Raw genomic sequence first — 14,196 nt, forward strand, 5'->3', positions numbered from 1 at the left:
CAAGAATATGTTCCATCAGAATTGCCTAGCAGTGGTTTGCGGCCTGGCGGGGAATTAACTGTGCGTGGGCGGAGCGGCGCCGTTATGACGAAACCAGGCCGTCATGAGCACACAAGAGGTTAAAACCAATGAGTGTTTCCTAGAGAGTGTTTGTTTATTTTGGATTTACTTTTCTCTTTCGCTTTTTTCGTGTGTAGAATACTTGTGAGGGAGCACAGTGGAAGCGTGGCACCTCACGCCCTTTTGTTATTGTATGTTGGGTAGGAAATTGTATAACAAGATACACATTGTCTGTGCAGGGAAAGGTCTCTCAAGGAGGTGAGTCGGTCTGTAATAAATAAATATTTGTTTGTTATGTCAGAAGCCATGAAAAGACAGAAGAGATTGTGCTGTTCATTATTCTTAATTTCACCTTTGTAGCTAGCATTAATATTTTAAGCTACTTGAGGGGAGGAGGTAGTTTTAAACCTCCTTATTGGCTTTTATTTGGTGCTTGATGTGAAGTATACTAAAGAAATAGCTCATTTAAGAAAGCAAGACCGTAGTAAGGAATGTATGATCATTTAGATGCTGCTGCGTGGGACTTTCTGATTAGGGAATTTGTTAGAGCTGTTGTGAAATAATTAATTGTGTAAGAAGTGACAAGGTACATGTGGAGTGGATGCTGCCTTTGAACACCCTCCTGGAGACCGGTATTGGATAATTCTAGCTTGTAGATTGGGTAGGCCTCGCTGTACTCCTTAGTTCTTGTCATTGTCATTCCAGACAGGGGTAATGATAGGGGTTTGTCTAGCTGTACCTCATAGCTGATGGCACTTTTGCATTTACCATGAAGCACTTTAACATCTTTAAGCTGCAGTTACATATACAATTCATGGCGCATCCTGATACCAAAGCATTTGTGCCCTACATAGGTATGGCTGATAGTGCGTCCTAAAAGTTGCGTTGTAATGTATGTTTCCCATGACTGATATAATAGCAAGGCACCTGAGCATTCTGTCACAAGCAAAAGACAAATAACTTGGCAACCTTTGAAAGAACTTAGAGAAATACTCATTATAATTTCATGTCTATTAATACATACCTGGAATTACTGTTTACAAATTGAGTTGAAAAGATGCATTCTGTTGACTAAGTTCTAAATTAATGCTTTAAGGTTATTAAAGTAGTCATTTACTTTGATAATGTACCTTTTCACTTAATGCTGCAATATTGTTTTGTGCTTCAGTGTACAGTACTGAGTAGATGCATGTCTTAGAAAACAGAAACACATCGTCATGAATGTGGTTGATGGCTGAACTTAACAACATTCAGTTGATGTTTGACCAAATAGCCAATTGTTATTTCCTGTTTTGCTCACAGCAAAACTGTCAGTGGAGATTTGAATACCAATGAAGCAGTCATAAGCCCATTCAATTATAACGGATAGGTTCAGCATTGTTAAACAATTTTTATGTGCTGAAATATGCATAAACATTTTTTTATATTTCTTATTGAGGGTATGCAAGGTCACTGTGAGCCTTTATTTTTCCAGTGGTTGGCAGCTGACACCATTCTACTTCTGTGTGCCTTTGTCAGTAAAAGATACCTATTGCTCTGCGATAGTCACCGTAATGTTAACAAGGTGTCTTTTCTGAAGGCCATTTTTTCACTTAGGTTCCTAATGTGTATCAGTACTGAGTTCCGAGGTTCATCTAATTGTGTCAAATACGAGGATCCTTTCATGCGTAGTGTCTGGTGATTCTGGAAGACAGTTGGTACTTCCGAAGTGGATAGCAGACTACTTATGGGTGTGTGTATTCAGATTATTTTTGCTAATAGTGATCGCCTGTGCCATGGATGACCCAGTGGTTGATGCAAAGGGTTTTGAAGAACATATGTGTTTATTTGTCGAAATATGGACTTGTTCTGTCTAGTGTAGATGTGATCTTGCAACACCGTTTGCCAATCCAGTGGACTCCATTCAGGGGAGCATTGGTTGCATGTACATGTTGCAGGCAGCAATGGAAAGGAAAGATCCTTCTTCGAGGCGTCAACCTGTGAAGAGAGAAATTGACCACTGCTTCTGCCTGTACTGTCGGTTCGTGACCAGTCGCAAATTTTTGACCATGCTGAGCAGTGTTGTTGCATCAATCAGTTTCCTAAGTCCCGTTGTAGGATTCTTTTTTGATGAATAGTTCCAGCTTATCAGGATACCTGTTTACGGAGGTTTTGACTCAGTTATTGATCTACGGAGGCACGGTCCTAGATGAATACATGACATTACAGCGCAAGCTTTTACAACACCTTTTTTCATCACAACTACCATTACATTGCATGATTTTACAACGCATGCCATTACAACACATTTTTACAAACTACCATTACAACGCGTTTCATTACTACGCATACCATTACAACGCATAATACATTTAGGGCAACAGTATGGTAACTGTTGGGTAGTGTAGGGATAAACATTACTATTTCCACTCCAGTGAGTGGAACAGTAGGGAAAGTGATGGATAGTGTAGGGGTAAAAATTACTATTCCCATCTACCCCAAAACCCATACCCACCCTAAAACTAAAAATAGCTCCATTACTTACCTTATAATGCGTTGTAAAGGTATGCATTGCAAAGTTATGCGTTGTAGTGGCATGCGTTGTAGTGGCATGCGTTGTAGTGGCATGCGTTGTAGTGGCATGCGTTGTAGTGGCATGCGTTGTAGTGGCACGCGTTGTAGTGGCACGCGTTGTAGTGGCACGCCTTGTAGTGGCGTGCCTTGTAGTGGCGTGCCTTGTAGTGGCGTGCCTTGTAGTGACGTGCCTTGTAGTGACGTGCCTTGTAGTGACGTGCCTTGTAGTGACGTGCCTTGTAGTGACGTGCCTTGTAGTGACGTGCCTTGTAGTGACGTGCCTTGTAGTGACGTGCCTTGTAGTGACGTGCCTTGTAGTGACGTGCCTTGTAGTGACGTGCCTTGTAGTGACGTGCGTTGTAGTGACGTGCGTTGTAGTGATGTGCATTGTAATGATGTGCCTTGTAATGATATGCCTTGTAATGATATGCCTTGTAATGGCATGCGATGTAATGGCATGCGTTGTAAAGGCAGTTGCATTGTAAAAGTAGTACGATGTAATGACTGTGTTGTAATGGATGTTTCCCGTTCTAGATTGTTGCTTGTAGTAGGTATCCATTATTACAGTCTATCATGATGAGGTGTCATCGAGTAGTGTAGCATGTAAATTTGAAAGAGTTGATTGGGTGTTAGAGGGAAGGTTGTAAAAGATGAATGGGATATGCTCAAGGTAAGTGTACCCTCTCTTTGGAGTTTTTATAAGTTTCAGATGTAACATCGACCTTGCTGTTAATATTACCCTTATGACAGAGCGCCAGTGCTTAAAATGTAAAAATATAAGTCAGACATTTTAAGGCATGGGCAAAGTGGGCAATTGATTTTTTTTTCTCTATCTTGATTCTGTCTATTTCTCAATCTCACTCTTTTGTAGTGTAGTTCCTATATCCCTGATAGGCTATGCGCATTGGAATAATGTACACTATAGTTTTGTCATAGGACTGAGGTCAGTATGCCTCTATCAAGTACATTAAACTTAATTACTTGTGTGTGCCAGCTAACTCAGAAGTCACTAGAAACTTCTCGAAAGAACAAGTAGGGATTAGTTTCTGAAAACCGCATAAACATGACATCTTTGTTTCCCTTTAGAATCGGAACAGTCTCAGAAACGATAACAGTTTCACTCAGTCAATCGTGCATGCTTCGTTTCTACAGAGTTGCACAGAAATGGGGAGACGGGCGTTTCAATAAAAAGGGTTTATTGAACAGTCTTATTTCTCATGCAAGAGATATGAGCTGCTACAATTGGGAGACAGAATGCGAAGTTTAATACGTACAGCGTTAGCAGTAGGATAAAATAATATTTCAATAGCATGACTAGTAGCTATGACCTATTCATAAAAATACATACATAAATAACACAGGCTAAAATATAAATACTCAACTGGTGCTTCTAGCTAGTTCTACCTCAGTGTACCTGACCTAAGTGTAGTACGAGGTGATAAGTAGGTGTTGCTTCGCTATAGTTTAGATAGGTGTTGCCAAGATTTGCCAAAAGTCCGCTCCATACCTTAGAATGAGAGAGGTTGGAATCTCTTTCGGGGTCTCGATCTCTAACACCCCGCAAGGGGAGTCAGAAACACTGGAGCTGGATTCTCTGCGAGGAAGATGACAGTGTCTGGTCAGTGAGTCAGGCGGGGGCTCGATCTCCTTCCGAACTTGCCGTGGCAAACTGCGTTGTGCAAGTATGCATCTGGACCGTACCGTGCACTCTAGTTTGCCAGAGCAAGTGAAGGTATATTTATACCTTGAAGGTGTTTAGGAATGCCAGAATTGACGTACAAGTCGGGCATAGGAACGCCATGAATGAACCCCTTAGAAATAGATGTTCATGCATAATAAAGGAGTTCATGGAGAAATCAATATTCCAAGCAAAGTCCTAAAGGCTTAAGAGTCTGGTTTTCAAAGAACTCGTGGTGACGTAGTTGGACGGATGTAGGTGACCATGCCTGTATTTGGTTAGCATGGATAATACCTAAATAAGGGTTGGATTGCTATGCCTAAATAAGGGCAAAGAGAATTGTGCCTATATAAGGGCATACATCTGGAAACCTATATAAGGTATCTAAATCGACACACAGCACTTTGACATATTATTCAATACTGTTTGGCATCATGGATCTTGAATTTCCAGAAAATGGGTTATGAACTACATAGTTGTTCTGAACAGGAGCACCCAAAATATGTATTGCCTGGTGCCCCCAAAACATTCTTAAGATGACACTGATATAAGTGTAAAGGCCCAAGATATTCTACTGCACCCAGCAACACCCACCGCCTCTGGTGCCATATTCTAACTATTACCCATTACACAAGTGAGTTTCATAATTTCCCTCAAGAAGTTTATTTGCTAAATTTTCGTGGTGTGCTCTAAAGAATTTGCTGAGACCGCCACCATGTGGTGGACGCCCATAAACCAATTAGGTGCCATAACTATTCTCAACTTGTGGGTACATTGCTACCTAGAGTCCATGAGGCACTGTGAAGACCTCTGCCCCCAGGTACCTTCCCACATGGAGGTCAGCATCACAGGTCTTATTTGAGCGGTATGTATGTATGAGTAGCCAGATAACTTGTCCCACCCAGACTATGTTTACACAGTCCAGGAAAGGACAGTGAAGCTGAGTACCTTAAGAAACAAAACCCTACTCCTGCTCTGTAAGCTCTGTCTCACAGAGACAAACCAAGCTCCTTGTTTGGGCATTGAGGTACAAATCCTCTGCTGAACAAAGCTTTGAGCCGGACCCTTTGCACTGAGAGGTTCAGCCATTCTGCCTCGCTGGGTGCAGTTATATGGACCAAGTGTCTTTTTGCTTCAGAGACTTGAACCAGAAAGTTTGAGCCATGTTCCTCCTCCTAAGTAGTCTCTATTGCAGTCCCAACTTGATAGCAGTTGAGCTCAGAACTCGCACTGGCATTGTCCAAGTGATGCTTAATAAGAACTCCAATTGTCATGGGGAGGATAGGCTCCGTGCAAGAAGAATTACTTGGAAGCTGGCCTCCCCAAGTGTTCGGGCACACCACCAGACCCCTACCTGAAATAGAGGAGAAACAGAAAAAAAGTGAAAGCTCTAACAGGACACCACCGCACAACTACCTCAAGCAGTAGGATATCTCGTATAGGTTCAATAATGGATGGATTTGGTTGTGGGCCACACCCATTCTGGGTCTCAGCCCCCCTCCAAGTCATTGGCTTTGGGTAAGTCAAGAAAAGTCTCACAAAAAAATTAAGCAGTCCAAGCAAGACTGTTCTCAGTCCCGTCGCTCCTGCTCCAAGGAGAAGTGTGACAGTATGCACTCAACAGACCAGACTCTGCGACTCTCTTCTGACTTTGAATTTATTCTGAGGCTGGTCCAAGCACATCAGAGTTCCCCAGGCTATTGTGAAACCCTTGCAGCTTGTAGAGTACTACAAGTAGACCATGATGCAACTTTTCTGGGCAATGCTGTCCCCCTCTGGACTTTGGAATGCTGTCAGACACAATGGAATTGCAGTGGCCCCAAGTTGGTAGGCCCAGCCTCTGCCCCAACTAACTATGGGGGTCATTAGGATGGCGGACGGACCTGCGTCCGTCCGCCACCCCTGAGGTAAGGTAGAGGGACCGTCCGCAGGGGCAGCGGCTGTCCCTCCGGTGCAATTAGGATGTGACCGCCACCCTGGCGGTCACATCTTGTATTTTTAACCTTGCGGCGGGTGCTGCTTAAAGCAGCACCCGCCGCAAGGTAAAAAATGCATGTTTTACATTTACATGCACAAAGCGGCAGGCACCGCGCGGTGCCTGCTGCTTTGTCGATGTAAATGCTGGGGGTACCATAGGTACCCCCCTTGTGCACCCCCGACACTTTGGGGGCCTGCAACGGGCCCCCAAACACCAAAGACCACCTGCTTTTCCACGGCGGAAAAGCCGCCGTGGAAAAGCATGTTGCAATGCACATCGTAATTTGGTTGACGGTGTCTTGCAAACACCGCCACCAAATAGCCTTCCACACCCTGCGGATCAGCGGTAGATGGACCTGCCATCCGCCGCTGGTCCCACCGCCATCCTAATCTGGCGGTGGGTGTTTTCTGTGGCCGCGGCGGTGAATCCGCATCCTCTAGGCCGGCGGTGGCTTCCGCCGGCCAGGAGGATGCAGATTCACCGCCATCCTAATTGGCCTCTAAGTTGGGTCCCTGTCCGGCTCCCTGCCTGCACCAGTTTATTCCTTCACATACGTGCCAAAGGTCACATTAGCTCTCTCCTGGGCTCTAGTGACACCTACTCTTGATCCAACTGTCATGCTTGTTTTATACCTGCTGTCCAGGTCCCCAGTGCCAGCTCTCTTTCACTAAAACTGTACAATTGATTGTCTAATTAGCAATACCTTTAGCAGCCCTATAAGTCCCTAGTAAATGGTAGCCCTGGTAACTAGCGCATGGATGCTAAAGAGGGTCCCTAAGGGCTGCAGTTCGTTTTGTGCCACCCTAAGGGACCCCTCACCACACTCAATCAAACTGCCTTTGCATGCTCTGTGACGTGGTGCAGACATAATTGAAGACACAACATGGCACCGCTCCTGTGTGCCTTGTTTGCAGACACTGCATGCAATATATGTAAGTCGCCCCTAAGGCAGGCCTTTCAGCCCTAAGGCAGGGTGCATTATATTGCAAGTGAGGACATATCTGCATGAGCAGATATTCCCCTGTAATGGCCATGTCGATTCTTGGACTTTGCCGGCGAACAGGAAAGCCCTCTTGAGTATATGTACTGTGCACTGGTCATTACAAGTTCCCCAGCTATATGATGGCTTTAATGAAACAAAAGGTGCTTGGTATCAAACATCTCATCTTAATAAACCCACATTGATTCCAGTGATTGATTTTTTTAATACATCCACTCAGAGGGTACCTTAGAGGTGCCCCCTGAAAACCTACCAACCTCTGGCCGACTGGTACAGATCAGCCTTGCACCACAGGCATGTTTCTGACCACCTATAGGTGAGCGCACAAGCTCGATAAGGGCAGAAACCATGCCCGCTTTGGCTGGAGGTGTTGTCAACTCTCCCAAATAGGCTGGCTAATTATCAGCATAACAAGGCAGGAGGCTTCAAAGGCCTCTGCCGCCTTTGATATGCAACCCTTGCTTCCCGCAGACTGGGGAAAGCCCATCCCAGTTCCATTTGGTACTGGAACAGGTGGGAAAATTAGCTACTCAGGAGCCGTGTTCATATAGGGCATGTAGTCACTCCCCTTAACACCCTTAAATTGAGTGTTTAGATGTCCCCCCCGATGCCTGGAATTCTGATTTGATGGACCCAGAAGGAAAAGGACAAAGAAGAGCTGCGAAAAACCTCTGATAAGAATTTTGATAGACTGCCACCCCTTTGCAAATTGCCAGCACTCTCCTTCAGAGTAAAGGAGTTATTCCCTTCAGTCCGCAAGCATCAAAACAGCAGAGTCCTTTACTGTGCTGCCGTTCCCCGATCGTACTGATGCAGCAGAAAGAGGTCACCATGCTCCAGAAGGTCTAATCAGTCGCCCCACCTAGTGAGAAGACGCCAGGACCAACCGGAGGTGAACAGCACCAATATTTGGGACACCCCTTGCAGCAACCAAAGCCTGTTTGAGTCCAATCCGTACTCCAGTGGCACTGAGAATGAGCATCCGTCTAGGGACATCAGTTCCACGGTGACCCCCTTCCAGAGTTGCCCAGCTGTCCTGATTTTTGCACCCTCAACCAGCGAGACCGATCACCACAAGGAGCTGCGACGCACCAGCCCATCCAACCTAACCCTTCTGCACCCGAGCACCCCTGCCCGGTTTCCTGAAAACCGACTATGCTGCCTTGCAACCATTGGCTTTGTGAACCGAGCCCCCTGTTGGGAGCTCCTGGACTTGTCCCCAAGTACTCCTCTGCAGTTTGTGTTTAGGTACCCACCCCCCCTTTCTTCGGTGTATCGTGGAAGTCTACCAACCTGACCAGCACTTCTGCACCCAAACGCCCCAGGGCAGGTAAACTCTAACTGCTGGTGGTACTTTGGACCTTCCCTCCCTACCACCTTAAAGTCCTGAGGGGGATCCCCTTAGGAAAGCATTATGCGTAAAGACGCATTTAAGTGAACATTTTACTTGCCTGTGAAATTTGTTATTTTAAAAAGGTAATTACATGCTTGCGAAATTCTTGGTATCAACATTAATATAAAAATACAAGCTATTTTTCTAAATTGGTCTCGGATTTATTTGAGTGTGTCTCATTTATTGTCTCTGAGCACTACCCTCTGATGAGCTTAAACGGCTCTCCCACACCATCACAAAAGAGAACATTTAGTGGTATATTTTTTGCCTCTGTTAACGTGTAAGGTTTGCCTAGATTCTCTGCAGTGTACTTAGTTTTGGAGCACTATATAGATAGCCAGCTACAAGGCGACTTGGAGAATTCCCAGACAGTTGCACTCTACCAGTCCTAAGAAGATTGAAGGCCTTTTTAGGTCTCGCACTGCGAACCGATTGAAAAGTGATTGTCGCTGCAAGACTCTATTGTAATCATTTCTGCTTACAAGGAGTCAAGGGAGACAGGAGACAAGTGATGTGCACGCGCAACCTTTCAGAATCGGATCAGATCGCACGCACGTTCACAATCTCCTGTCTCCCTTGGCTCCTTGTAAGCAGGCACGCACACACACACACACACACACACACATAGAGAACCCCCCCACCCCGCCGAGCGCGCACACACACACGCATGCACATACACACATAGAGAACCCCCCCAACCCCACTCTTTGGGGGCTCGATATTTTCAGAATTCCCACTCGGATCCCTCGCAGCTCAGCAAAGGAAGTAGGCCCCCACTCACCCGTACTCGTCTCCGGCTCTCCAGGCGGGGCTCTTTGCAGGCGGCGGCGGTCTCTGTGCAGTAGCCAAGTTGCTTGGGAAAATGTGGATAATTAGAAGGCTCACACTAAAGATGTGAACTGGTGAACTTACAATTTCCACTCCATCTTCCCAAACCTCCTAACAAGAACTATGCAGTCATTTGCAACGTAGCACAGAGTCTCACCTTTATTTTTGTGATTTTAGCAGGATTTTAAATGTACTCCATTGGGGCTTTCCCCATGTTTACTGGACTTTTTATTCTTTTTAACTTGTCTTTTTTAATTGATTTAGTCTTGATTGTTACACCTTTTCTAACAACTTATTGTAATTGTTTTTTGCAAACGTTTGCTATGTACTCAAACTTGAGGTTCCGTACTGTAAGCACTTGCACTTTTTTGGTCATACCAAATTCATTGTAATGTTTTAATTTTTGCAATCATGTACTGTTAGCACTTGCACTTTTATGGTCGGAACGACCGAATAAAGTATGATTTGAAGTTACATTTTATTTCTGTGAAAAGGGGGATTGGCTTGTGTGATATTTAAAATCCTAATGCTTCTGTCCTGCAGATCATATTCATGGTAGGGCGTGGGTACCTGTCACCAGACTTGACCAAGGTATCCAACAACTGCCCCAAGGCAATGAGGAGACTGCTGGTGAACTGTCTGAAGTTCAAGAGAGATGAACGGCCACTCTTTCCCCAGGTCAGTACTATTGGTGTAGAACTTTGACATGCAAATCATGAGAGAGCAGTCCAAGCATAATGAAGCAGCCTCAGTAACATTAGCACATGCAAGGAGTGAATGAAACTCCTTCCACTCCATTATAATCCATTTGGAGACCAGAGTCAAAAGGATGTGTAATGGTTCAGGGTAGAGTAGTTTTAGATGCATATTGAAGTAAAGTTGCATGCCGCCATGTGCAAAAAACATTGACTATCAAGCATTAATACATTAGTCAGTATTATGCCATGTGTAGCAAAAATATCACAGTTTAGGAAATGAGAAAATACATGCTAGAATGGGATTGCAGAATGTCCCACAAGCCCCACCCTCAAATAAAAAAAATGTTGCATGGAATTGTGTGTAAAATTATTAATGTTTTAACTTGTGAAGCACTCCCTGCCAAGATCGATCAGTAGTTTGCAAATATGAGGTTTGTATCCAAAGCATGGTCAACTCGCACTTTAATCCTTCAAAAGTTGATACATTGGTTTTGTAACCCTTAATACCTGCTATTTAAAGGATCACAAACTGCAAAGGGTTGCACGTGGTAAACACAATTTTGCACTTTTCAAGAACTCTTGCGAAGTTCTGCTTCTTGGATCAGATGACCACCTTTTGATTCTTGCCATACATGCAGTTTTAATCTGTTAATCTTGTAATGTGTGATTCACTGGCACTTTTTGCAAGGTAAATGATGTGATTTTGACTGAAAGTGCACTGGGTTTCTGCAAACCAGGGTCCTAGTTCCATAGCTCTTTCCCAAAACTGTTCAATTGGTCCCCCAGTTGGCAAAACCTTTAGTACCCTCTGGAAGTCCCTAGTTAATGGTACCGTGGTACCTAGGGTCTGAGGTACAAAAGAGGGCCCCTTAGGGCTGCGGCATGAATTATGCCACCCTAAGGGACCCCTTCGCCAAGCACATGCAAGACTGCCATTGTAGGCTGCATGCCTCGGTGCAGACAAAAGTGTAAACAATGTAACACATCCCTGTGTGTCATATCCCCTATCATTACTTGTGATATTTGTATGTCACCACTACACCAGCCGTAACAGCCCTAAGGCAGGGTGCTGAATATTACATGTGAGGGCATGCCTGCATGAGCAAATAGGCCCTTGTGCTGGTCAGTCCTATTACTGCCAGTACACGTGACCAGGGAAGCCATCTTAAGACATGCACTGGATACTCGTAAAAATGTGTTCCCCAACTACATGATGGCTTCACCTGAAAAAGGGGTATTTGGTATCAAGCTTCTCATATTGATAAACCCACAATGATGCCAGTGTTGGATTTACCAATACATGCACCCAGAGGGCACCTTAGCTTTGCTCCCTGAAAACCTACTAGCCTCGGATGTGCCTGCTGACTGGTTTCTGCCACCCTATGAGGACTGTTCTGTCCTCCTAGGGTAAGAGCCTTTGCTCTCAGGAGACCCAGAACAAAGGTCTGTTTGGGGAGAGGGTGTAATACACCCACCCACAGGATGAACTGCTAATTAGTCTCCTTGGGCCGGCAAGCTTCAAAGAAGTTACCTTCTTTGGAATGCGAATCTGACTCCCCTCACAGGGGAAGCGGGTAGCTACTCCCTGTTCAGAGCCCCCTTAGCATCTGGACAGGTGGGAAAACTAGTTTGTCAGGTAGGCGTGCCACCTCCAGACTAGTACCACCCCTACGGTGGTGGATACAATTTTTCAGAAGCAGCCATCTTTTGATGGCATACTTAGGAATTCTGAAACAGGATTATGCTCACTTCCCACAGGAAGTGGTAATATAGGGAGCGTAGTGACCCCCAAGGGTCAGTAGTCTATTGGCTACTATCTTACAGTCCCCTAGTGCTCCTCAATGCAGTGTTTAGTAGATCACCTGGCACCAGAGAAGCAGATCCTGATGACCTAAGAAGAGAGAATACACTGAAGAGCAACAAAAGCAGAGAAGCAGCTGACCTGGTGCCAACCGTAGCAGCCTCATTACATCCCTCTTTGAAAACGACACCAAAGTCAACTCTTCCTGCAGCTGTAGACTCTGGAAACCTAGGAGGACTGCCTGCCTTAGAAAAAAACTCAACACCTCCCATATACAGCAGACATGTTCTGAAAAACTCTAAAGGAGAAGCCTTTGAGGCCTGCAGAACCACCAAAACTCTACACCGGAAGCCACCACTGTACCAGTAGCCTCCAGCCCAAGTTGAAGTGCCTCACCAGTGTCAACAAGGTCACCCAGCCCTTCAGAGCTAGAGTACATTGTGGTTTCACCCCTTCTGGATTCCCCGACGTCATTGCAGCCTCTGCATACAGGCTCCCTCAGCCACAACTGCCCCGGTAAGGAAAAACAAGACGCCTTAGGACACCCCTGCACCTGTTGCCCCATGGCCATGGAGAAGAGGACCAAAGGTGTCCACCTGTCCCCAAACATCGCACAGTCTTAGCCCACTTAATTGTTCAGCCTGACTGGCCTGCTGGCCAGAGCCTTGAGCCTCTTTCCGCAGGGACCGACCCCCATTGAAATACATTGGGCTCCAATACTGTTTTGTATCCTGCACCCGACCACCCCTGTGCTGCTGGTGGTATAGTGCTGGTGCTGCTTGGCCACCACTCACCCTAACTCCTGGAGATTGGCCTTTTATGTCGCTGTACCATGCCTGTTTGCAGAACTTGTTCTTCCTCCCATACGATAACATTGCATACCTCAAAAATTGCAGTGTCTACTTTTTAAAGTGATAAGAGTTTATATTTAAAAACGTACTTACCTGAACAATTTTTCTCTGATGCCTTAACATATATAAAGATACTTGCTATTTTTATAAATTAGTGTAGATCTTTTTGAGTTGTGTATGTCTTTTATTGATCATTGTGGCAGCTCGACCACATTAAGCTCTGATAGCACTTTGGAATTGCATAGCCAGCCCCTGTCTACTCCTAAGGGAACCCCTAGACTCTATACACGGTATATCAACTCTTCGATATATCACATAAAGAGCCAGCTTCCTATATTGGTGGTGCAGCGGTGGTGTACAAGACTTTACATTTTCTGTACCACTTGGTTCATAAGTGATTCCACAGAGGAATCCAAAATTGTCTCTAAAAACTTTTTTTTTTATTTTGTTATTTTTTTCTAAATTGTTTTAAAATTGCTGTTATGGCCTTGGTTATGCTCCTTTGCAAAACTGTTTGGAATTTAACAAGTAGTAAAGTAAGTTAGGCCTTTAGCAGTACTTAGTATTTTTAAGTCCTTATAAAATTCCTAACTGGTTTAAAAACCATGGGGCATATTATCAAGGGGGTTTATCTCCACTTTTTTGGCTTTAAAAGCCAAGAAAGCGGAGATAAAATTATCTCCCTATTACCTAGCTGTCGCTAACACCAGTTAGCGACAGCTAGTAGGAGATAGCGACCATCTTGGGCCCCACTTTGCATGTCAGTGATATTTATCACTAATGACATGCAAAGTGGGCGTGCCAAGATTTTAGCGACTGGAAACAGTCGCTAACATCGCTATCTCCTATTACCAACTTATGGAGACATTCGCGCTAAGCGCGAATATCTCCAAAAGCTAACACCTGCCCTGAGCAGTTCTTAGCCACGTTATCCAATGGGAGGTGGATAACATGGCTAAGAGCATTAGCTCGGTAATGCATGAATATCGCTGACTTTTCAGCGATATTCATGCATTGCGGCCGATTTTTATCGCATTTGCGATAAACCTTGGTAATACCAAGGTTTATCTGCGATAAAAATCGCCGCAGCTCAGCAGTACATTTTTGTCTCTAACCAAGCAATAGCGATAATTATCGCTATTGCTTGGTAATATGCCCCCATGTCTGTTGAAGGGAGCTTCCAGGAACTCCACATGGTTCCCTATCCGCACCTTAGGGTTTCCCAACTTAAGGAGGTGTGTAAGGCATGAGAGCTTGCCATGGGACCTAAAACCGCAAAAGCTCATCTGTAGCAGTTGCTGGCAGAAAAGGAAAATGCCTTGGCATGTAAATATTCCCCCATCGGGTATGATGAGG

General features: G+C 44.9%; 1 protein-coding gene across 2 annotated transcripts in view; it reads left to right on the top strand.

Moving 5' to 3' along the window:
- Positions 1 to 14,196, top strand: part of ARAF (A-Raf proto-oncogene, serine/threonine kinase) — a 173,591-nt gene that overhangs the window by 144,561 nt on the left and 14,834 nt on the right. For both annotated transcript variants that reach the window (XM_086940425.1, XM_086940424.1), the window contains exon 15: positions 10,034 to 10,168. In XM_086940425.1, coding sequence (XP_086796551.1) covers positions 10,034 to 10,168 — 135 coding nt within the window. The remainder of the gene's footprint in view (positions 1 to 10,033; positions 10,169 to 14,196) is intronic.

This window comes from Lissotriton vulgaris, chromosome 10 (assembly GCF_964263255.1).
Source record: "Lissotriton vulgaris chromosome 10, aLisVul1.2, whole genome shotgun sequence".
Classification (NCBI taxonomy): domain Eukaryota; kingdom Metazoa; phylum Chordata; class Amphibia; order Caudata; family Salamandridae; genus Lissotriton; species Lissotriton vulgaris.